General features: G+C 46.1%; 1 protein-coding gene across 3 annotated transcripts in view; it reads right to left on the reverse strand.

The window, feature by feature from the left end:
* Positions 1 to 25,579, reverse strand: part of ATAD2B (ATPase family AAA domain containing 2B) — a 190,857-nt gene that overhangs the window by 57,589 nt on the left and 107,689 nt on the right. For 2 of the 3 annotated variants that reach the window (XM_073568304.1, XM_073568303.1), the window contains exons 20-23: positions 17,533 to 17,668; positions 15,731 to 15,927; positions 13,463 to 13,622; positions 11,481 to 11,603 (exon numbers count right to left, since the gene is read on the reverse strand). In XM_073568304.1, the coding sequence (XP_073424405.1) occupies positions 11,481 to 11,603; positions 13,463 to 13,622; positions 15,731 to 15,927; positions 17,533 to 17,668 (616 nt within the window). The remainder of the gene's footprint in view (positions 1 to 11,480; positions 11,604 to 13,462; positions 13,623 to 15,730; positions 15,928 to 17,532; positions 17,669 to 25,579) is intronic. The other variant, XM_073568305.1, reaches the window with a different exon arrangement.

A 25,579-nucleotide genomic window follows, 5' to 3' on the forward strand; every position in this document is an offset into this window, starting at 1 on the left:
TACAGTATATGGAGGATCTGTCAGCTCTCCTGTGTGGTGTAGTATATAGAGGATTTGTTGACTCTCCTGTGTGGTGTAGTATATAGAGCATCTGTCAGCTCTCCTGTGTGGTACAGTATATGGAAGACCTGTCAGCTCTCCTGTGTGGTGTAGTATATAGAGGATCTGTCAGGTCTCCTGTGTGATGTTGTTTATAGAGGATCTGTCGGCTCTCCTGTGTGGTGTAGTATATAGAGGATCTGTCGGCTCTCCTGTGTGGTGTAGTATATAGAGGATCTGTCGGCTCTCCTGTGTGGTGATCTGTCAGCTCTCCTGTGTGGTGTAGTATATGGATCTGTCAGCTCTCCTGTGTGATGTATTATATAGAGGATCTGTCAGCTCTCCTGTGTGGTACAGTATATGGAGGATCTGTCAGCTCTCCTGTGTGGCATAGTATATACACGATCTGTCAGCTCTCCTTTGTGGTGCAGTATATGGAGGATCCGTCAGCTCTCCTGTGAGGTGTAGTATATAGAGGATCTGTCAGCTCTCCTGTGTGGTGTAGTATATAGAGGATGTGTCAGCTCTCCTGTGCGGTGTAGTATATAGAGGATCTGTCGGCTCTCCTATGCGGTTTAGTATACAAAGAATTTGTCAGCTCTCCTGTGTGGTGCAGTATATGGAGGATGTGTCAGCTCTCCTGTGTGGTGTAGTATATAGAGGATCTGTCAGCTCTCCTGTGTGGTGCAGTATATGGAGGATCCGTCAGCTCTCCTGTGTGGTGTAGTATATAGAGGATCTGTCAGCTCTCCTGTGTGGTGTAGTATATAGAGGATGTGTCAGCTCTCCTGTGTGGTGTAGTATATAGAGGGTCTGTCAGCTCTCCTGTGCAGTTTAGTATATAGAGAATTTGTCAGCTCTCCTGTGTGGTGTAGTATATAGAGGAAGTGTCAGCTCTCCTGTGTGGTGTAGTATATAGTGGATCTGTCAGCTCTCCTGTGTGGTGCAGTATATGGAGGATCTGTCAGCTCTCCTGTGTGGTGTAGTAAATAGAGGATCTGTTAGCTCTCCTGTGCGGTGCAGTATATAGAGGATCCGTCAGCTCTCCTGTGCGGTGTAGTATATAGAGAATGTGTCAGCTCTCCTGTGTGGTGTAGTATGTAGAGGATCTGTCAGCTCTCCTGTGCGGTGTAGTATACAGAGGATCTGTCAGCTCTCCAGTGTGGTGTAGTAAATAGAGGATCTGTCAGCTCTCCTGTGTGGTGTAGTATATAGAGGATCTGTCAGCTCTCCTGTGTGGTGTAGTATATAGAGGGATCTGTCAGCTCTCCTGTGCGGTGTAGTTTATAGAGGATCTGTCGGCTCTCCTGTGTGGTGTAGTATATAGAGGATCTGTCGGCTCTCCTGTGTGGTGTAGTATATAGAGGATCTGTCGGCTCTCCTGTGTGGTGATCTGTCAGCTCTCCTGTGTGGTGTAGTACATGGATCTGTCAGCTCTCCTGTGTGATGTAGTATATAGAGGGATCTGTCAGCTCTCCTGTGTGGTGAAGTATATAGAGGATGTGTCAGGTCTCCTGTGTGGTGTAGTATATAGAGGATCTGTCAGGTCTCCTGTGTGATGTAGTATGTAGAGGATCTGTCGGCTCTCTTGTGCGGTGTAGTATACAAAGGATCTGTCGGCTCTCCTGTGCGGTGTAGTATATAGAGGATCTGTCAGCTCTCCTGTTTTGTGTAGGATATAGAGGATCTGTCAGCTCTCCTGTGCGGTGTAGTATATAGAGGATCTGTCAGCTCTACTGTGCGGTGTAGTATATAGAGGATCTGTCAGCTCTTCTGTGCGGTGTAGTATATAGAGGATCTGTCAGCTCTCCTGTGCGGTGTAGTATATAGAGGATGTGTCAGCTCTCCTGTGCGGTGTAGTATATAGAGGATGTGTCAGCTCTCCTGTGCGGTGTAGTATATAGAGGATGTGTCAGCTCTCCTGTGTGTTGTAGTATATAGACGATCTGTCAGCTCTCCTGTGTGGTGTAGTATATGGAGGATCTGTCAGCTCTCCTGTGTGGTGTAGTAAATAGAGGATCTGTTAGCTCTCCTGTGCGGTGCAGTATATAGAGGATCTGTCAGCTCTCCTGTGCGGTGTAGTATATAGAGGATGTGTCAGCTCTCCTGTGTGGTGTAGTATGTAGAGGATCTGTCAGCTCTCCTGTGCGGTGTAGTATACAGAGGATCTGTCAGCTCTCCAGTGTGGTGTAGTAAATAGAGGATCTGTCAGCTCTCCTGTGCGGTGTAGTATATAGAGGATCAGTCAGCTCTCCTGTGTGGTGTAGTATATAGAGGGATCTGTCAGCTCTCCTGTGCGGTGTAGTTTATAGAGGATCTGTCGGCTCTCCTGTGTGGTATAGTATATAGAGGATCTGCCGGCTCTCCTGTGTGGTGTAGTATATAGAGGATCTGTCGGCTCTCCTGTGTGGTGATCTGTCAGCTCTCCTGTGTGGTGTAGTACATGGATCTGTCAGCTCTCCTGTGTGATGTAGTATATAGAGGGATCTGTCAGCTCTCCTGTGTGGTGAAGTATATAGAGGATGTGTCAAGTCTCCTGTGTGGTGAAGTATATAGAGGATGTGTCAAGTCTCCTGTGTGGTGTAGTATACAGAGGATCTGTCAGGTCTCCTGTGTGATGTAGTATATAGAGGATCTGTCGGCTCTCCTGTGCGGTGTAGTATACAAAGGATCTGTCGGCTCTCCTGTGCGGTGTAGTATATAGAGGATCTGTCAGCTCTCCTGTGTGGTGTAGTATATAGAGGATGTGTCAGCTCTCCTGTGCGGTGTAGTATATAGAGGATCTGTCAGCTCTCCTGTGCGGTGTAGTATATAGAGGATCTGTCGGCTCTCCTATGCGGTTTAGTATACAGAGAATTTGTCAGCTCTCCTGTGTGGTGCAGTATATGGAGGATGTGTCAGCTCTCCTGTGTGGTGTAGTATATAGAGGATCTGTCAGCTCTCCTGTGTGGTGCAGTATATGGAGGATCTGTCAGCTCTCCTGTGAGGTGTAGTATATAGAGGATCTGTCGGCTCTCCTGTGTGATGTAGTATATAGAGGGATCTGTCAGCTCTCCTGCGTGGTGTAGTATATAGAGTGTCTGTCAGCACTCATGTGTGGTGTAGTATATAGAGGATCTGTCAGCTCTCAGCTCACCTGTGTGGTGCAGTATATGGAGGATCTGTCAGCTCTCCTCTGTGGTGTAGAATATAGAGGATCTGTCAGCTCTCCTGTGCAGTGTAGTATATAGAGGATCTGTCAGCCCTCCAGTGTGGTGTAGTATATAGAGGATATGTCACCTGTCCTTTGTGTTGTAGTATACAGAGGATATGTCAGCTCTCCTGTGTGGTGTAGTATATAGAGGATCTCTCCTGTGTGGTGGTATATAGAGGATCTGTCAGCTCTCCTGTGTAATGTAGTATATAGAGGATCTGTCAGCTTTCCTGTGTGGTGTAGTATATAGAGGATCTGTCAGCTCTCCTGTGTGGTGTAGTATATAGCGGATCTGTCAGCTCTCCTGTGTGGTGTAGTATACAGAGGATCTGTCAGCTCTCCTATATGGTGTAGTATATAGAGGATCTGTCAGCTCTCCTGTATGGTGTAGTATATAGAGGATCTGTCAGCTCTCCTGTCTGGTGTAGTATATAGAGGATCTCTCCTGTGTGGTGGTATATAGAGGATCTGTCAGCTCTCCTGTGCGGTGTAGTATATAGAGGATCTCTCCTGTGTGGTGGTATATAGAGGATCTGTCAGCTCTCCTGTGCGGTGTAGTATATAGAGGATCTTTCAGCTCTCCTGTGTGGTGTAGTATATAGTGGATCTGTCCTGTGTTGTGGTATATAGAGGATCTGTCAGCTCTCCTGTGTAATGTAGTATATAGTGGATCTGTCCTGTGTGGTGGTATATAGAGGATCTGTCAGCTCTCCTGTGTAATGTAGTATATAGAGGATATGTCAGCTTTCCTGTGTGGTGTAGTATATAGAGGATCTGTCAGCTCTCCTGTGTGGTGTAGTATATAGAGGATCTGTCAGCCCTCCTGTCTGGTGTAGTATATAGATGATCTGTCCTGTGTGGTGTAGTACATAGAGGATGTGTAAGCTCTCCTGTGTGGTGTAGTATATGGATCTGTCAGCTCTCCTGTGTGATGTAGTATATAGAGGATCTGTCAGCTCTCCTGTATGGTGTAGTATATAGAAGATGTGTCCTGTGTGGTGTAGTATATAGAGGATGTGTCAGCTCTCCTGTGTGGTGTAGTATATAGAGGATCTGTCAGCTCTCCTGTGTGGTGTAGTATATGGATCTGTCAGCTCTCCTGTCTGGTGTAGTATATAGAGGATCTCTCCTGTGTGGTGGTATATAGAGGATCTGTCAGCTCTCCTGTGTAATGTAGTATATAGAGGATCTGTCAGCTTTCCTGTGTGGTGTAGTATATAGAGGATCTGTCAGCTCTCCTGTGTGGTGTAGTATATAGAGGATCTGTCAGCTCTCCTGTGTGGTGTAGTATATAGAGGATCTGTCAGCTCTCCTGTCTGGTGTAGTATATAGAGGATCTCTCCTGTGTGGTGGTATATAGAGGATCTGTCAGCTCTCCTGTGTGGTGTAGTACATAGAGGATCTGTCAGCTCTCCTGTGTGGTGTAGTATATAGAGGATCTGTCGGCTCTCTTGTGTGGTGTAGTATATAGAGGATCTGTCAGCTCTCCTGTGTGGTGTAGTATATAGTGGATCTGTCCTGTGTGGTGGTATATAGAGGATCTGTCAGCTCTCCTGTGTAATGTAGTATACAGAGGATCTGTCAGCTCTCCTGTGTGGTGTAGTATATAGATGATCTGTCCTGTGTGGTGTAGTATATAGAGGATCTGTCAGCTCTCCTGTGTGGTGTAGTATATGGATCTGTCAGCTCTCCTATGTGATGTAGTATATAGAGGATCTGTCGGCTCTCCTGTATGGTGTAGTATATAGAGGATCTGTCCTGTGTGTTGTAGTATATAGAGGATCTGTCAGCTCTCCTGTATGGTGTAGTATATAGAGGACGTGTCCTGTGTGGTGTAGTATATAGAGGATGTGTCAGCTCTCCTATGTGGTGTAGTATATAGAGGATCTGTCAGCTCTCCTGTGTGGTGTTGTATATGGATCTGTCATCTCTCCTGTGTGATGTAGAATACAGAGGATCTGTCGGCTCTCCTGTGTGGTGTAGTATATAGAGGATCTGTCGGCTCTCCAGCGTGGTGTAGTATATAGCGAATCTGTCAGCTCTCCTGTGTGGTGTGGTATATAGAGGATCTGTCAGCTCTCCTGTGTGGTGTGGTATATAGAGGATCTGTCAGCTCTCCTGTGTGGTGTAGTATATAGAGCAGGGTTCCCCAACTCCAGTCCTCAAGGCCCACCAACAGATCATGTTTTCAGGATTTCCATAGTATTGCTCAGGTGATAATTGCATCACCTGTGCAAAACAAAGGAAATCCTGAAAACATTACCTGTTGGTGGGCCTTGAGGACTGGAGTTGGGGAACCCTGATATAGAGGATCTGTCAGCTCTCCTGTGTGGTGCAGTATATAGAGGATCTGTCAGCTCTCCTGTGTGGTGCAGTATATAGAGGATCTGTCATCTCTCCTGTGTGTTGTAGTATATAGAGGATCTGTCAGCTCTCCTGTGTGGTGTAGTATATGGAGGATCTGTCAGTTCTCCTGTGTGGTGTAGTATATAGAGGATCTGTCAGCTCTCCTGTGTGGTGTAGTATATAGAGGATCTGTCAGCTCTCCTGTGTGGTGTAGTATATAGAGGATCTGTCAGCTCTCCTGTGTGGTGTAGTTTATAGAGGATCTGTCAGCTCTCCTGTGTGGTGTAGTATATAGAGAATCTATCCTGTGTGGTGTAGTATATAGAGGATCTGTCAGCTCTCCTGTGTGGTGTAGTATATAGAGGATCTGTCAGCTCCTGTGTGGTGTAGTATATAGAGGATGTGTCAGCTCTCCTGTGTGGTGTAGTATATGGAGGATCTGTCCTGTGTGGTGTAGTATATAGAGGATCTGTTAGCTCCTGTGTGGTGTGGTATATAGTAGAGGATCTGTTCTGTGTGGTGTAGTTTATGGAGGATCTGTTAGCTCCTGTGTGGTGTGGTATATAGTAGAGGATCTGTCCTGTGTGGTGTAGTATATTGAGAATCTGTCAGCTTTCCTGTGTGGTGTAGTATATAGAGGATATGTCAGCTCCTGTGTGGTGTAGTATATAGAGGACCTGTTAGCATACCACAAAGTATTGTTCATGAGGAATATAGGAATTCGGCCAAACAAAAACTTGCTGGGAAAGCAGTCAGATTCTCTGCAAGATCTCATCTGCATGTTCCTATTTATGTTCAGTCTATTTTATTGAGCATTTTACAAACAAAGAATATATTATATGCAAACAGATAATATATAGAATCATAGAAAATATCTAGTATTCAAAAATGAGAATACAACCATCTATCAGTAAATCAAACATACCATGGTAGACAATAACAGTAGCCGTATGGCGAACGGCAACAAGGTATTCAAGAGAGGAAGTATCCTCTATATCATGCAGAGGACAGACATAGGGTAAAAAAAAAGCAGGAAAGAAAGACAAGGAAAGAGGGGGAAAAAGGGAAAAAAAAAAGGGTTATGGATAAAGCAGTCCTTAAAATCATGTATATATATTAATGTGCAAATTCCTATGTAACTGAAACATTCAGCGGAACAAATTATGGAAATCAGATGAGTCCTGAAACAAAATCCATCCACTCCAAATCCTTCTAAATTTATCGTTTGTACCATTGCAGTCTGCAGACAGCTCCTCCATTCTACTCAGATTGGCCATTTCCTTATACCAGTCTAATATGTCAGGGGGGTTTGTAAGTTTCCAAAACCGCGGGATTACCATTCGTGCTGCTGTTAGACAAAACCGAAGAATATCTCTCTTCTGAGTCCCTATTGAAGAAGGTAAAATTGACAGAAGAGCTATTTGAGGGGACCTTGCTATACGGTTTCCCGTGATTCGTTGATAATTGTCGAAAACCTTCTCCCAGAATGGCTTGATCTTAGAGCATTCCCACCAAATGTGAATCATAGAGCCCACCTCCCTCTCGCATCTCCAACAAACCCCTGAAACTGCTGGATATATTGCATGTTGTTTAGAAGGGTAATGACACTATCTCATAAGTATTTAATAGTTCTTCTCTTGTGCAATCCCAGCACTAGCAAGTTTATGAGTGAAGAGAAACCCCCTTTCCCATTCCTCAGGAGACAAGCTTATCCCCAAGTCTCTCTCCCACGCCTGCTGAAATGTTAACTTCTCCACTTCACCCTCTCTGCTTAATCCCCCATAAATCACAGATATAGCATGTGAAGGCTTATTTTCCTCTACGAACAATTTCTCAAAAAAGGTGAAGTTTGAAATCTAAATTTTATCAAAATTATGTGTTACTAGGAAGGATTGTAATTGCAAATATTCAAACCACCTAATTTTCTCATTTGGAAACTGAGCCTGTATGGAGACAAAAGAAGGCAACTCCCCATTTTCTAGCACCTGAAACAATCGGGTATCCTCCAGTGCCTTCCGACCGAGAAAAGATCCGCGCAAGTATCCAGGGAGAAAGGATGAATTGAAAAACAATTATGTAAGTGGGCTAATATTCCTATCTGGGAACCCTTCTTTCTCAGAGTGTGCCATATTTTAAGTGTGTCTCTAGTTAAATTACAATTGACAATAGTCAATGACTCCCCAGAACACCACGGCAGATGTCTTAAAGGGACATCTCAACCCTCCTGTTCCACCCCCACCCATTGTTTAGCATCAGCCCGAAAGTGCCAGTCCAGAATCCTAAGTAATGTCGTAGCCTGAAAATACCTCTTAAAATTGGGAAAACCAGCACCACCTATAGATTTAGGTCGAGAAAGGGTCTGTATGCTTATGCGAGGTTTGAGTTTACCCCATATGAATTTGGTTAAAGCTGATCGTAATTTACAGAAGAAACTATGAGGGGGGGAAATCGGTATAGTTTGGAATATGTATAAGAAACGGGGTAAAATGTCCATTTTGATAGCATTCATCCTTCCAAACCAGGATAGTTTAAATTTACTATAATTCGCTAGGTCTCTGTATGTTCTGCTTAATAAAGCTTGATCGTTAAGCTCGAACAATTTATTAGGATCAGAAGGGACCACGACCCCTAGATATTTCAATGACTCTCCTTGCCATTTAAATGGAAATTTATTCATGATTTGAAGGACCTCATTCTGAGAAAATGATATATTTAAGGCTTCTGATTTGGAATAATTGACTTTAAAATTACTAAGTGATTCGAACCTATCAAATTCTTTTAAAATCATTGGAAACGATATTTGTGGTTGTGAGATATAAAGGAGTAAATCATCTGCATACAGTGCTGTTTTATAAGAGGTAGGTCCTATCGTGTATCCATGAATATTGATATTATTTCTGATAGCGTTGGCTAGGTGTTCCATTACCACTACGTAAAGTAATGGAGAAAGTGGGCAGCCCTGTCTGGTTCCATTGTTGATCTTAATTGGGCTGGATAATGAACCATTTATTCTAACCAGCGCTGTTGAACCATTATAGAAGGCTAGGATTTTCTGTAGAAAGTGAGGACCTAGACCTATCTGTCTCAAGGCTTCCTCTATAAACCCCCAATGGACTCTATCGAAAGCCTTCTCTGCATCTACAGTTAAAAGACCTAGTGGTGTGGAGCTAGTTTTTGCCTTGGAGATGATAAGTAATGTCTTAATATTATCCCAGGCTTCTCGTCCTTTGACGAATCCCACCTGATCATTATTGACGAGGGAAGGAAGTAAAGGGGCTAGCCTCTCAGCTAAGATTTTTGAAAATAATTTAATGTCCATGTTTAAGAGAGAAATCGGCCTAAAGTTGGCAATTATTGAAGGGTCTTTACCTGGCTTAGGGAGCACACTAATGTGTGCTTCTAGAGACTGGGGAACAAATAAAGTACTTTCATCAATAGCATTGAAAGTTTTTGCCATTATTGGAGAGAGTTGTTCCCTAAAGTTTTTATAAAACGCCGGTGTGAATCCATCTGGACCAGGGCATTTACCCGACGGAGAGGACCATATTGCCAAATCGATCTCCTCTATTGAAATCTCCTCCTTAAAGCTTTCAGAGCTGAACTACTCAACACAGGTAGGGATGTTTCTTGAATGTATTCTTTTATCTTATAGGAGAGGTCTAATGGGGGCATATCTGCGAATTGGTTCTTAATGTTGTATAAATTCTCATAGTAAGACTGAAAGAGATCCACAATTTCTTTTGGGTTGTGTGTATCCCTGCCATTTTGTTTTTTAACAAACGGAATAAATGCAGCTGACGCACGTGGATGGAGAAGTCTGGATAATGGTCTCCCGCACTTGTCCGATAGGTCATAGAAAAAACGTTTAGATTTTCCATGTATTGAAAATATTTTTTATCTAAAGTTTCTCTTAATTCATTTCTTTTTTTTGTCAAGTCAGCAAGTGTGGAAGAAGATAGAGTTTGTTTGTGTGAAATTTCAAGGGAATGAATTTGCTGTAATAATTCATCCACTTTCTGAGCTCTCTCTCTCTTTAACCTAGAACCATGCTTTATCAGAATCCGTCTCATAACGCATTTCAAGGTCTCCCATTGCAAGGGAGCTGAAGTTTGGTCAGAGGCATGTATTTGGATAAAGGAGTCAATAGACTCTTTCAGCTCTGAAGCACATAAAGTATCCTTGATAAGGTTATCATTTAATCTCCAAGTCCAAGAACGTTGGACCAGAGATGGCAGAGATAAGGACAGAAAAATCGGAGCGTGGTCCGACCACAGAATGTCTCCGATTGTGGCCTTGGGTTGCCAGGACAAAGCATGGTGGCTCAAGAGAAAGAGGTCGATGCGGCTATAAGAATTATGTATATGAGAATAATATGTGTAATCCTTCCCCTGAGGATTCATTATCCGCCAAACATCGGTCAGTCGGAGGGCGTGGAGAACCACTTCAAGAGAACGCAGCTGTCTCACTGAAACAGTTTCCCTCCCAGAAGAAGAGTCTACCTTTGGGCTCATTGTAAAATTGAAATCTCCACCTGCGATCAGTGTACCTTCTGTGAAATTAGAAAGTGAGGTTAGGAACGCACGGCATGCTGAAATCTGGCCCTTATTAGGAAGATACCAGTTAGCAATTGTGTATATTGAGTCTGCAATTTTTATCTTGAGAAAGATATATCTACCCTGTATGTCTACAAGTGTATCAATAAGAGAAAATGCTAATAACTTATGGACTGCAATGGAGACACCTTTGGACTTTGATTCAGGATTTGTGCTATGGAACCAGGTGTTGAAGTACCTACCTTTTAACTTAGGAACGTGATCAGATTTAAAGTGTGTTTCTTGTAACATAAGAATCTGGACTTTTTGTTTATGCATAGAGTAAAGAATCTGAGAACGCTTCTGAGGGATATTAAGACCTCTAACATTCAGTGAACAGAATCTGACAGAGTTCATTTCACAGACCAGAAATAGGGTTTGAGAAAAGACCGGTAAAGAAGGAAAATTCCCTTTTAAAAAAAAAAAAAAAAAAAGAAAGAAAAAAGAAAGGGGGGGGGAGGGGGGGAGCAGGAAAATTAAGAAAATAAAAATATAAACAATCGGATGGGAGACTTTCCCAACCTCAGAGAAAAGGAATGATAGGGGGAAATATAAAATTCCACACCCGTCTAGCGGAATGTCGATCCCCTTAGTGGAAGCGCGCTTTCCATAGAGAGTAGCTCCCCCTGGGATCAAACAGCAGACCCACAATAACACATTAAACTGGTAAAATAACTAACATGTGAAACACATATCACTTCATCAAATCTTGAGCACCCAGAACGTATATAGGTGTATCTATATATTGCTGAATCAACTAAAGTAGAAATCCCAGAATGCATTAATCGCACAGAATCTCTACTAAAGCCTTTTTCAGGAAACCCCATTTTTCTATGTTAATCCTGTAAACCCCTTACATAGGACAGGAGAACAAATAGAAAGGCAAGTAAATGAAACAATAACATTTAAGTGAAACTTGTCAATCTGGTGCTGGAGGGCCCATTTCCTCTGTATTGCGATCCCGGGTTTTCATGCCAAAGTAGCGGTTTCTCCTTCTCTGGGGATGAGGTATATTGTCCATTCCTAGGCCTCTAGGTAGGCCTGGCCATTCGGATGGAGAAATCTAGACTGAAGGGATTCCCAGACTGCATGTTCCTATTTATAAGCGCATGCTGGGAGTTATAGTTCAGATCTGGAGAATTGACATGACTTGATGCACTATTTATTTCTGTAATTACAATGTATTCTAGATCATCTCTGAGCTGGTTTTGTGTTTTGCACATTGTCAGTATAATTTCAGAGGTTAATCAGCTGGCGCACCGTGCACAGATTTAATTGAATGGAGGTTAGGAGAGCGGATTACAACGTACCTCGCTTGGTTCGCGCTTCTTTAATCTCCTCGCACAATTTGTTGAACTCCGGGTCCAGTTCGGCGGCGATGATGGCGTGCGCCGTGTCTTTCAGAGTGCAGGCGCGGTGTCTGATAATTTTATCTGTATGGGAGATAACGGCAGAAGGACATTCTCTATGAGTCACACGGTGTCGCACCAAAAGCCTCTCGTGGATCGTATGTCTGAAGAACAGAAGACTCAGAGCGCCATTTCTCGTTTTACATAAGGCCCCCCAGGCACATTATACTAATATCGGCCAAAAGCTCAGATATCGACAGTCTAATGTGTATGGGGGCGCGGGCTAGCTGATCATCAGGGGGAGATATTGATTGGGCATGTTCGGTTTGGGAACAGCCCTATCGCTTTGTTCTCACGGAGATAAACCACTGACGAATATGTTCGATTTCTCATAGAGAAAATGAACATGGGAGCACTTCGGGCAAGTGAGTGTTGTGGTGTATAGGAGATAACCGTGGGCAGAACAGTTGGGGACAAGTGAGTGCTGCGGTGTACAGGAGAGAGAACCCCAGAGGAAAGTGAGTGCTGCGGTTTATAGGAGAGATAACCACAGGCTGAAAGATTCGGGACAGTAGAGTGCTGTGATGTATAGGAGAGATAACCACAGGCTGACAGATTGGGGCCAGTGAGTGTTGCGGTGTATAGGAGAGATAACCCCGGGGGAAAGCGAGAGCTGCGGTGTATAGGAGAGATAACCACAGGCTGACAGATTGGGGCCAGTGAGTGTTGCGGTGTATAGGAGAGATAACCCCGGGGGAAAGTGAGAGCTGCGGTGTATAGGAGAGATAACCACAGGCTGAAAGATTCGGGACAGTAGAGTGTTGTGATGTATAGGAGAGATAACCACAGGCTGAAAGATTGGGGGCAAGTGAGTGTTGCAGTGTATGGAAAAGATGGGCGCGGGCCGAACAATTGGGACAAGTGAGTGCTGAGGTGTACAGGAGAGATAACCGCAGGCTGAAAGATTGCGGGCAAGTGAGTGCTGCGGTATATAGTACAGATAAATTCAGGGGAAAGATTGGGGGCAAGCGAGTGCTGCGGTGTATAGGAGAGATATTTGAAGGCCGAAAGATTGGGGGCAAGTGAGTGTTGCGGTGTATGGGAAAGATGGGCACGGGACAAACAATCGGAGGCAAGTGAGTGCTGCGGTGTATAGGAGAGATAACCGCAGGCCAAACAATCGAGAGGCAGGCAAGTGCTGCTGTGTATGGGAGAGATAACAGAGGCCTGAACGATCGACCAACAGCCATTTAATGTGAATGGGGGGTGTTTATATATGGATACATTAAAACATGGTGCACATTGGTAGAAAATGTGCTGATGCTGCAATTTCCCATTTCATAGGACGTCATAAATCTGCAATTAGGACCTTTTATTGCAACACGGCTGGCAAGTATTTTGGACTCTGTGATAAAAGAGGCCGCACACTTCACAAGTAGCAGGCATAACATAAAACAACGAGGGGCCGAACTACAGGGAAATGCATTAAACACGTCCTGTACAAGGGCAGAGAGGATTTGTGCCACTCTTCTCAATTGTGCTGCACATTGCAGTTCAGCAAACAGCGAGGAAAACATAGCTTTATGGATCCCAAGGCACCATTTTATCTCATCCACTCGACATCTCATAGAATCAATAATATAAAAATTTTATTATATATATATATATATATATATATATATATATATATATATATATATATATATATACACATACACACATACAACAATGGCAGTCTTTTTTTACAAACTATTTTTCTCCAATGGCAAACATGGCACCTGTTTTCTCTCTCTATTTTCCCGGTGACGGGCAGCGAGAGGAGTAATTATGAGCTGCTATTCGACACATCTCCCCTCTGGCAGAAAGTGGCTTAAAATCAATATAGCCTGGAGAGGGAGAGAAATAATAATTGTGAGAGCACTTTTCTGCCTGAGTGTCATTACCTCCCGGCTCTTTATCAGGATTGTACTCCAAGGCGTTGCTGCAAATCAGGTCCACGTCCGTTAGGAAGTCCCGCACGGTCATGTAGCGGTGCTTGTCGATTTTGGTCATTACAGTGGAGAGGTCCATGGGTTCTCTAATGACTTCAAGGTAATCGGAAACCTACAAAATAACAAAAGCGATGGCGGTCAGACAAATCTCTGAATGCTGGCTTGAAGTGGGGGCATTACCTCTCCAAAAGTCACCATGCAAAAGAAAAACCTCATGGACACAAGATTACGAGCAGAAATTATGAGAGCGTCATAAAACGGCATGCTGCAAGGATTAAACGGAAATTATGAGAAGCGGATGAACTGCTATCCAATGAGCAAACATAATTTTATTTATTTTTTTTTAAACACAGGCATCAAGACAACACAAACCGTGCACAAGACGCCCGACTGACTCCAAGGTATTGAAAATCTTCATAGATCACTGGTGAATGGAGATAATTCGGGACTGTAGATGGAGGCAGAGTGAGATTACATCTGTGAACACCTTATGGAACTCAAAAACACAGGACCCTGGGGATTTACAGAATAGGCAAGGAGCCTCAGATATAAATAAGTAAACCGAAAACCATTGTACTGTACCAGTGTTTTGGGGGCTATATATTTGGATGAGAGTTAAGCTAGACCCCCCATGTGCTGCAGTACAGAGCGTCTGTCCTTCTAGGGGGACCACACAAGTCAATGTGAGCCATGTAATGATCTGCAGAATTGATGAACATTGCCCTGGTTATCATATATGATCATGGGGGGCTGCCTAAACGTCTGACAATATTCCCCCTACCCAGCCATTAACAAGTAACGTCTTACAATCAGGTGTGAACTGTTTCGCAGGTCAGTTATCCGTTGCCGGACAGGAGCACCATCCTCAACTCCGCCAAGGCGACCTCGCAATTCACAACACAGTCACATACAGTAACTATGCCATTACTTTCTGATCACTGGGGTCCTGCTGCGACCTCTTGAGAATAAAGGAGGCTATTGCACTGATTTAGGGCCGCAGCCTCTTCACTGTAGGTAGCCAGGTGTCTCTGGGCAATAAGCTGCAATAAGTGAATGCAATCGTCCTGCAGTTTTGTGAACAGTTGGGTAGTAGAGAATGCCGCTGTTCACGGCGAAACCCAGGTAATGTTCACACAGAGAATTTTGGAGGCGAACAAATCCAACAGTCAGGAGACTATGAAGCCCCGTCATTTGGGGGTCCATCCAGAGGGCCAAACATGCCCGTTTCAAACAAGTATATTTTGGTAGTTAATAGTAAAACGGGGTCAGGAAGAGGAGTCCAGCGGCAGCAGCGATGGAGCAGAGGACAGAGCGCCTCATTTTGCTATGCATGCTCGGGCTGCTGAATGACTCCTCCTGAGTAACGTCCAAGTATTTTTTACTGCCCAATGCAAAGACAGAGATGTGTTGGTGACATGTTACCTATAATGGTCATTCACTGTAGAGAAGACTGGCTGACAATACCTTCCCCTTGCCGTCCTTGGAGTCAGCCGGGCATCCCAGTTTGCACGGACATGCACAGAAGCGGACTTTTATAGTCAATAAATATTTTCTTCTCCAATTTCGCTGCTTTGATCGTATGAAAACCGTCAATTTGGTCTCAAAAATTTGGAATTTCGCTGAGAACTGTTTTACACGTGTAAAGCCTTAACTCACTTGTCTCATCTCTGGTCGCACATAATAAAAACACAAACGTGGCAGCGCCCTTTTCTTAAAGTGCTGCAGACATAATCCGCCTCTGGTTCACTCTGCCGTCAAAAGTATATTGGAAAGTTGCCTTTGATAATGCTACATCTCTACCTGCTTCACATGACGGAAATGTAGCTTTATCCTGTTGCCCCTGGAGTCTTCAGGGGACAGCAGAGTTAGGCAGGCTTTAGAGGTCCTAATACAGACCCTGATGGGATTCCAGGTTAGGAAACCCGTAGGCAGTCTGGACTTTGCGATGCACACACAGTGCGTGAATGAGCGTGAAACCGGACCCCATTTCCTCTGCAGGATCTCAGTGTGCAGATTAAGTAATTTTTAATCTTAAAATTTGTGTTTTCATTATTGCAAGAAAAAACAAAACCCAAAAACCAGAGAATTTGACCAAATACGTAACAAAGCTCAGATTAATAGGAGATTGTCCGGTCACTGGCTCACGACTGTGACCGCATCCAACGAGTTAAGACTAATGATACAATCCGCTTCATTGTTTGTGCATTACTGAAACAAGACCTCTTCAATATCCACCGGTTTGCTGAAGATGTTAAACCGCTTATCGGTGGCCAGTCGCTTGGTGACGTCCCTGAGGAAGAGTCTCAATTCCCTCAAAGTATTTTCCTCATTGTCTTCCATCTTTTGCTTCTCCACCTCGGAAAGCTGGCGCGGTGGCGGTGATGGGGCAGGAGGTAGGACCTCCAAAGACTGTATTACTGGGGGAAAAAAAGAAGCCATATTGGACATTAATGCTAGATTGAAATGTTGCAAAATTATAAACTGTGCTAACCTGCATGGATTGGTAGCACCGGTGAGTATATTAGGCAGTGTCCCAGGGTGCAGAGTATAGGTCCATGTGCTTATCGGTACATTTAAGGGATAATAATCTCAACGCTCCTGTTCTACTACTTCCTGCAGAAGTGATGAAATCTCAAGCTGCTAGGGGTCAGCTAGGAACTGGCTGGGTTAGAGACACATTAGGTTTGAACTGAGGTGCGGAGCATGATAAGTTTGAGCATGGAGAAATGGGAGAATTACACGAAGCTTGAGTGGAGTGAGGGAGAAAAAAAAAAATCACACTAAGGCCTCTTTCACACTTCAGTTTTTTACAATCAGTCACAATCTGCCAGGTTTTGAAAAAAACGGATCCGCAATTTTCTTTTGAGGATCCGTTTTTTTCCCCATTGACTTCAATTATTGGCGGATTGTCGTCCGTTGCATCCTTTTTTTTGCGGATCCGCCAAAAGTTGCTGTCCGTCACCATCCTCAAAGATTTCAAAACGGAGCTTGCAACGTTTTTTTCTCTGGCGGATCCTCCAGGCACTGTTTTAACCCGAAATTCTTTCTGGCTGTCGGACAAAAAAAAAAACCTCTCTCTCTCTCTCTCTCCTTTAAAATTCTTCATTTGTCGGATCCGTCAAAAAAACGGACGGGTGGCATCCGTTGTCATCAGTACTACAACGGATCCGCTATCCGTCCTTTTGGCGGATTTTGACTGATGCAAAAAACTGAAGTGTGAAAGAGGCCTTAGCTGGGTCGGGCGTCAGGGTACATGGTAAGCTTAAACTGGTGTGGATGGAGGGAAGGTCGTGGCAAGCAGGAGCCGGGGGAGCACGCCAAGCAGGAGCCGGGGGAGCACGCCAAGCAGGAGCACGCTAAGCAGGAGCCGGAGGGGAGCATGCCAAGGAGATGGCAGAAAGGATGAAAGAGGAGCACAGAGACGTTTGAGCCGGGAATAAAGGGAGGGGATAAACACACTAAACTTTTGTTTTGAAGGATGATGGTGGGCGGTAGAGAAGCACACTAAGCTTGAGCTGGGAAGAAGCACACTAAGCTTGAGTCAGGGAGCAGCGAACACTCCAAGCTTGAGCTGGGAAAGAGCACGCTAAATGTGAGCTAGGAAAAAGCACTATAAAGGATTGAGCCAGTGGAATAAATCTGCTTGGCTTGAGCCAAGGAAGAGTTGACTGACTTGTCCATGTAAGGCCTGGTTTAGGTGACCATGCAAACACATTTTATTAAATAAAGGCAGGATATCTCGCCCGAGACCTAAAAAGGTAGGGAACTGGGATTCAGCATGCCCAGTCCTTCTATTCCCCGACATCATCTATAAGGGAAAGGTAAAGAGCTGCCCCCCACTCTACAGCAGCTAGGGCACGTGGCTAGTACCGCCAACATTATTGATTGGTGTGTCCATCCCCCCACCACACTGGATGACTTCAGTGCCATATTATGTTAAGACTCCTGACTAAGAAACATGGGACTGGAGTTGGGAAACACTGCAGTAACACATTTGGAAAAACCTTTCCTTTGACACTTACCAGTCTTTTTCCTTTTTGGAGGGGGCATAGCAGCCTGATTAAGAATTAAATCTTGAAAAAAATTCCATCGATCGTCTTCACTGGGTCTGGAAATGTTAAAAACCTCTTCGTACTGAGCCCTGAATATACACTTCACCTGCAGGATAAGAAAAAAAAAAAATACGGTAGATGGCAAAAAGAACAAAACCAAGTTAAGATTAATTTTACTGAAAGTTCTGAACTTGTTTTACTTTGTGGAATTCAGACAAAGACACGGAGTCGGGAGGTGATGGTGAGAAGCCATAAACATCAGTAAACAAGGAGAGCGATGGAACAACTTGATTCACTTAAGTGCTTTACCGGGGCACAAAAGATGAATAAAAAGTCATTATGAGCTCATTGTGTTTGGCTTCATAACTACATTTTAGCAGCAAAAACAAAATCAGAAGATCAGAAAACACGACTTGTTCCAAAGTACTGAAATGAGCGGAGAACGTGCGCCACGATCCTGGAAGAACAAACTACTGGCTTAAAATGGAAAATGATTGTATTTAAAAAAAATAAATAAATAAAAAATGCAAAACACTAATTCCAAAGCTGAGTGTTGGACATGGTAGCGATACGCTTGGACTATACAATAATTACAGAGTGTACAGTGAACCCTACATAAATAATCTCTCATTGGAAAATATGTGTGATTTGGCTTTATAAGACTGTAGGCTTGGATCGCGCTATGCAGCCGTGGATTTACAGCGTCATGTAAATAGGGGCTGCACTGTGACTCGCAAATTACCACATCTGCAAGAAAAAAAAAGTATATACACACACATTGTATATTGTAAGATGGCTGCTGGACAGGTCCTCGAGGGAAGATGTGTATCATCGAGGTTGGTAGCCTCAGTGATATAAGCTGGAAAAGCAGGCTCCAGCACATATAGTGCAGCAACAGTTTATAGGCAGTGTCAAGAGCAGGATTTATGAGCAGTCAGAAAGATGGGTGGGACTGGGTGCTCAGATATCCCCACCCTGGGGTGTGGTATGGCAGATATAAGGAAGTCCAGCTGTATCGTTGTGGCTTTGTGTGCAGACCTTCAGTGGGGTCAGTCTCCTTTCAAAGACTTAGAGCTGGACACATTACTCTGTCGAGTGAGTCCGGCCTGTCACGTAGGCGCCTATTTGCACAAACTATTTATTTTGTTTTCCTTATGCAGAGAGGCTGCTTTTATGTTTGCTTTGTGGAAGGTTTGTGAAGTTTTAATAAACCTTCCTGCAAGATTTAAGAACTTGCTACTGGTGAATACCTGAAGTGCTCCGAGTGAGTGGACTCTTAGAAAATTGCTGACTTGTTCAATATATTAAGTAAATCTTTTTCTAAAGGTGCTATTGACGTGAAACTCTACCAAGATGTTTCTCCCTCATTATTATACATGAACCTGTCAGCAGTTTTGGCCGATACAAGATTCGGCATTCTATAATGCTGTAGATAAGCCCCCCGGTCCGACATGAAAGATAAGAAAAATAAGTTTTTATTATACTCACCCGGGAGGGGGCGGTCCGGTCCAATGGGTGTCGCAGGTCCGGGTCCGCGCTTCCCATCTTCCTGCGACACCGTCCTCCTGCTTGCTTCATAAAAAAGCAATAGGAGCATTAAACAATAACAATAACTATGTCAAAACCTAAGAATGCTACAGTAAGACAATAGGCTAAACAGGGTGGGTGCTGTGCCCCCAATGACTGGCTTGGAGAAAAGGATATTACAGTGAGTACACTAAAATCCCTATTTCTCCTACGCCTCATTGGGGGACACAGACAGTGGGACGTCCTAAAGCAGTCCCTGTGTGGGGAGCATACATTTGCAAATAACCCATGTACCACTGACTTAACACTGGTACTGCTGATTGCAGGATGCGTCTGCCAAGAGCTGCATCCGCAGAGACCCGAGAATGAATTTGGTAATGTTTTGTAGAGGTATGCAGACTGGACCAAGTCGCAGCCTTGCAGACCTGTTCTGCTGACGCCTGGTGCCGAATGGCCCAGGAGGCGCCCACTGAGTGAGTCAAATGCGCATTAATCTCTGCTGGGACAGGTGTGCCCCTGACACGGTAGGATTCCTGAATAGCCAAGCAATAGCCTGGCTTTTGAAACGGGTAGACCCTTCCTATGTCCCTCTGGAAGTATGAACAGGGCATGTGACTTGCGGAAGGGAGCCGTCCGCGAGATGTACCGTCTCAGAGCCCTAACCACACCCAGAGTGTGGAGGGCCTTCTCAATGCGATGGACTGGTGACGGACACAAGGAAGGCAAAACAATTTCCTCATTGAGATGAAAAGACACGACCTTAGGCAGGAAAGACGCGGACGTCCTGAGAACTGCCTTGTCCTGATGAAAATTCAAGAACAGAGAGCGGCAGGACATGGCTGCCAATTCCGAGACACATCTGACTGACGCAATTGTCACTAAAAAGACCACTTTCCAAGAAAGAACAGTCATCGGTATGTCCTGCAAAGACTCGAAGGGAGCCTTCTGTAAGGCTCCGTGCACCAACTTAAGGTCCCATGATTCCAATGGTATTTTATAGGGAAGTGCCACATGGGAAACTCCCTGAATGAATGTCTTCACCTGAAGTTTGGTGGCAATTTTAAGTTGGAATAGCACTGACAAGGCTGAAATATGTCCCTTGAGCAAACTAAGCGCGAGCCTTGACCTTAATCCAGATTGTAGGAATTCCAATATGGAAGGAATAGAAAACACCAGAGGGAATCGACCTTGGTCCTTGCACCACAAGAAGAAGGTTTTCCAGGTGCGGTGATAAATGCGAATGGGCACGGGCTTCCTAGAATTAATCACAGTGGAGATCACGCCGGGAGAATAACCAGCCTGTCCTAAAATCCAAGATTCAACGGCCACGCCGTTAAAGACAGGGCCTCGGAGTTCTGGTAGTAAATCGCGCAGAGAGAGTAGATCCATGCAATCTGGAAGTCGCCAGGGAATGTCGGTGACCAGTTGTACTAGTTCTGCGTACCATGCCCGGCACGGTCAATCTGGCGCGACCAGGATTAGGCTACTTTCAGATTTGTGTTCGGAGGCGCAGCGCAGGGCCGCCGCTAAGCCACACCCGCGCCTCCTCCGGTCAGCTCCTCCTCTAATCGCACGACACTGCATGCGATCAGCGTATCCTATAGTTAGCGTAGCATATGCTGGTACACTTTTGCTGGCGCTTGCGCCCTTTTGGCGCTGCGCCGAGCGCACAAAAACGTGCCGTGTTGCATTTTTGCGCGCTTGGCGCACGCGCCGGCAAAAGTGTACTAGCGCACGACCAGCAGGTATGCTGATAGCATGCAGCGTCATGCGATCAGAGGAGGAGCTGACCGGACGGAGGCACGGCCAGGGGCGGGGCTTAGCGGCGTCCCTGCGCCTCCGAACGCAAATCTGAAAGTAGCCTTACTGGTACTCCTTCTGCTCTGATTTTCTTGATGACTCTCGGGAGCAAAGGAAGAGGAGGAATGATGTACAGGAGCCGGAACTGGTGCCACGGCAGACCTAGGGTGTCCGCTCCGATGGCGGATGGATCGCGCGATCGGGCAATGAACCGAGGAACCTTGTTGTTTAATCTTGTGGCCATGAGATCCACATCCGGAGTCCCCCAACGATGGCAAATCTGCTGAAAGACTTCCGGATGAAGAGACCACTTTCCTGAGGCAAGGCCCTGGCGACTGAGAAAATCTGCCGTCCAAATATCTACGCCCGGGATGTGGATCGCTGAGATGGGCAAATGGTTGGTCTCGGCCCAATGGAGTATGTGACTCACCTTGTGCATGGCCATCCTGCTCCGAGTACCCCCCTGACAGTCGATATACGCCACAGCCGTGGCATTGTCAGATTGGATCCTGATGGGGTAACCTGCGAGAAGATGGTAGAAACTCTGTAGGGCTAATCTGAACGCTCATATCTCTAAGATGTTGATGGGGAGATGTGATTTCCGAGTTGACCAACGACCCTGTGCTATGTGGTGAAGAAAAATCGCACCCCAGCCCAGAAGATTGGCGTCGGTGGTCACCACTGACCATCGTACTGGGAGAAAAGACCTCCCTTGATTCAGGGAGGACTTCAGTGTCAACCACCTGAGGGCTTGCCTGACCCGCAGGGACAGAGGGATCCGACGGTCCAGGGAGAACGGATTCTTGTTCCAAACTAACAGCAACACGTGTTGTAAGGGACGGAGGTGGAACTGTGCAAATGGAACTGCTTCCATCGCTGCCACCATCTTTCCGAGAATTCTCATGCTGAAACTAAAGAGTCCGCGCTGCCTGCTGTAAGGCTCGGGTCTTTTCTGGAGGCAGAATGACCAACCCGCGGGAAGTGTCCAAGATCATTCCTAAAAAGCAAATCCGCTGAGCCAGTGTTGGGGAAGACTTCTCGAAGTTTATCTTCCAACCCAGGCGAGAAAGTGTATTTACTGTTATATCCACGGATTCCTCGCAGGCTGGACGGGACGGACCCTTGATGAGCAGGTCGTCCAGATACGGCAGCACCACCACTCACCGAGAAAATGGCCATGACAGCCACCATGACTTTGGTAAAGACTCTGGGGGCGGTGGCGAGGAACTGCTGGTGGGATGGGCAGATCGGAACGTGAAGGTAAGCATCCTTCATGTCGATGGATGCAAGGAACTCTTTTTCCATGGAAGCGACAACTGATCGGAGAGAATCCATTCGGAATCGCCGTATCTTGACAAACTGATTTAACAGTTTGAGATCCAGAATGGGTCGCATCGTCCCGTCCTTTTATGGAACCACAAAAAGGTTTGAATAAAATCCCCTGAACCTTTCGTGATGAGGGACCGGAATGATGACTCCGTCCCTTAGCAGAGCCTGAACAGCCCGAAGGAAGGCTCTTGTCTTTTTCTTGGGGGGAGAGGAAAGGAAAAACCGAGTTGGAGGGGGAGAAGAAAATTCTATCTTGTATCCGGAGGACACCAGCTCGCTGACCCACATGTCGTCATTTGGTAGATCTATGAGATCTGGCTCCCCTAGATCCAGAAGCACTAGGCCTGGTGTAACGGGGTCCTCTGGGCTGTAATACCCCTTACATTACCACCCCGTGCTTCAGGAGGTCCACTCTACTTTTCCTCGCTTCTGAATGAAGGGTGCTGGCTCGAAAGGCTTTGTAATATGGGAACATATAAAAGACATTGCTACTCCATGTATTTCCAGTATGACAACATTTTACTCATCGGTCTCAGAATATATATACACATACAGACGGCAGGACAATCAAACCTTGTTTACCTCGCCCAGGGGGTCGCAGCCGGTTGGTTGCTGCATTAAGGGCATACATCTCCTATTCGGGGTGCTGGGGGGGTTCTGTAACACCTGGGTTTCCAAGAGCGGTTCGGTCTGTATGAGACCTGGGAGCCTCTGTCTTCGTGCAGGGACCGACCTGATCCGGAAGAGAAGGTAGGGGAAGACCAACCGGAATTGTTGCGAGAAGATCGAAAACTCGTTGGCTGTTGGTTGCGAAACGGCCGAACAGCCCGTTTTTTTTTTTTTGAGGAAGGAATTTACTTTTTCCCCCGGTAGTATCAGAAATGAGCTGGTCCAGGTTCTCTCCAAAAAGATGACCCGTTTGAAAGGGGAGAGAAGACAACGATCTTTTAGCCGCGGAGCCATAGAGCTCTTCTAATGGAGATCGCATTAGCGGCAGTTTGAGCAGCGCAATTGGCGGCATCAAAAGAAGCGTCTACTACAAAGTCCGCTGCGTGAATTATCTGCCTGGCGACAGTGGTTGCCTCCGGAGGAAGACTGGTGCCCTGGAAGGAAGTAATCAAGACTTCTGCCAAAGCGGCCATTGCCTTAGTGACCCAAATTGCCGCAAAAGATGGAAAAAGCGCTGCTCCTGAAGCTTCGAAAAACTGAACGGGCAAGGTAGTCAATTTGACGATCGGAGGGGTTTCTGACTGAGAAACCCTCAGAAACAGATAGGAGCGTTTTAGAAGCAAGACGCGATACAGGAGGGTCCACCGGAGGGGGCTGTCACCAATCCTACATTAGGTCTGGATGAAAAGGGTATTTAGCCTGAGTAGACTTTTGCCCTGTGAACCGCTTATGTGGACGATCCCTGTGTTTCTGGATGGCTGGTAAATAACCTGCGCACACGCTAGGTTTTCTTAAATGAGATAGGGTGTGCTGGAGCGGGAATATATTCCTCATCCAACCTCAGAATCCTGTTGACTGATTCTATAAGAGAATCAATCGCCTCTTGATCAGTTGGGGGATTCTGAGGGGCTGACGTGTCAGATTCGAATTCAGAGTCGTGCTCGCTGTGAACCTCAGGAGAGGGCGAGCGAGAGACAGGAGTCGCCGATGCTGAGGCGCGAAGGTGACTAGGGGACGAGTCATGGGTCCGCTTTCTAGAGACCTGACCATCCCTTGGACGAGTATGGCCCCTGCTGGTGGACGGTTACCGGCCGACGCCAGAGCCCTCCTCGGGAGGTAAGGACGCTTTCTGACTTATAGAGTCCTCCCAGAGGGAGAATATAGCATGGGTCAGACACTCCACCGACCGTGACAGGGACGCAGCCCACTCAGGGGTACTAAACGCAGGAGGCCCGTCAGCAGCGGCAGCGAGGGGCGTTGGAGCGCAGGTCAGGGCGCAGGTCAGGGCGCAGTCTGGGTCGCAGTCTGTGCATAACGGATTAGTCTGTGCACTGGGTAAGGCAGACTTGCAAGTGGTACACACGGTAAAATAAGCAGTGTGCTTCTTAGCAGCCCGTTTAGCCTCCTTAGATTGAGACATAGCGCTTCTGAAGGGTTAATGGCAGTCTGTCTGCAGCTGCAGGGAACGTGCCGGGAAGGGGTTAAGCTTTAATCTGAGGCAGATGCAGCTTACCCACGGTCCTGTGCTGTTTCCCCCGGGAGGAAAAACGGTGGCCCTGTGGTGTCACCCGGTATCCGGCTGTCCAGAGCAGGCACAGCGCTCCTGAAAGGGTTAACGGCAGCTGAAGACATGGCCCCTGAGATTAGAATTGCGCGTCTCGTAAGTAATGAGAGGCGCCAAGAGGAGGGGGCGGCGACGATAGCGCGGGCGGCGCTATTCAAATTGAGGCCTAGAAGGCCGGAAAAGCTGGTGACTAAATTTTTGGCCTACCCGAGATAGGTGCCGGGGGCGGGGAGGGGGCGGCGGTAGTGGGCGGCACCATTCAAATTGCGGCCTAGCAGGCCGGAAAAGCCGGGGACTAAATTTTTGGCCTTCCCGATCGCTGAGAGCGGGGGGGGGGGGCACAATGGGGCGCTGGTGCACCGCCGCTGACGTTAAGTCAGCGCTTCTCCCGGGGGGCAGGACCTGACCCCATAACTCCACTCCTAAGCTCAGGCAGGTCGTCGCTGTCCGGGGTCTTCCAGCTGCAGGTGTGTCTCATCCTTCAGGCGATGTAGCTGAGCTGGAGGAGGTCTTAAAGGGGTATTACTCAATCGACCCACCCTGTGGTAGGGGGATGCAGAGCTCTGGGGCTGATTCAGGGCGCTGCTCAAGACCTTCTCCATGCACTCCTGTGCTTCGTCCTGTTGCGCTTGCCCTCGTATCTGTTGGGTACCGACCGTAAGGGAACCATTGTCAAAGGAATCAGCCCCATTCGTCACAGGAAAGTGTACGGGGAGGTATACTCGTCGTGCTTGCCTGTTGTTGGTTCGGGGGGAGCAGGCCGTAGAAAGGAACCATCGCCCCCTTCACTCTGTTAATTAAAAAATAAAAATTTACAGAAAATTCAAAAATAAAATAAAAACGGTGGGGTCTGAAACCAGACCCAAGTGCCTCCTACAGACACTAAGCAAAGAACTGGAGAAATCTCAGTCAGCGAGGGGGTGTATACTGCAGGGGAGGAGCTTTTTTTCTGGTTTACTTAGTGTCCTCCTAGTGGCAAGCAGCATAACACCCACTGTCTCTGTGTCCCCCAATGAGGCGTAGGAGAAAATAGGTTTATTTAAAAAATTGGTGACGTGTTGAATAATTATTTCACACGCTGTATATACACATACACTTTATTAAAAATAAAATGTTGCGCACTAAGCT

This window comes from Dendrobates tinctorius, unplaced genomic scaffold, assembly GCF_039654945.1.
Source record: "Dendrobates tinctorius isolate UK_male_01 unplaced genomic scaffold, ASM3965494v1 ptg000021l, whole genome shotgun sequence".
NCBI classification, from domain to species: Eukaryota; Metazoa; Chordata; class Amphibia; order Anura; family Dendrobatidae; genus Dendrobates; species Dendrobates tinctorius.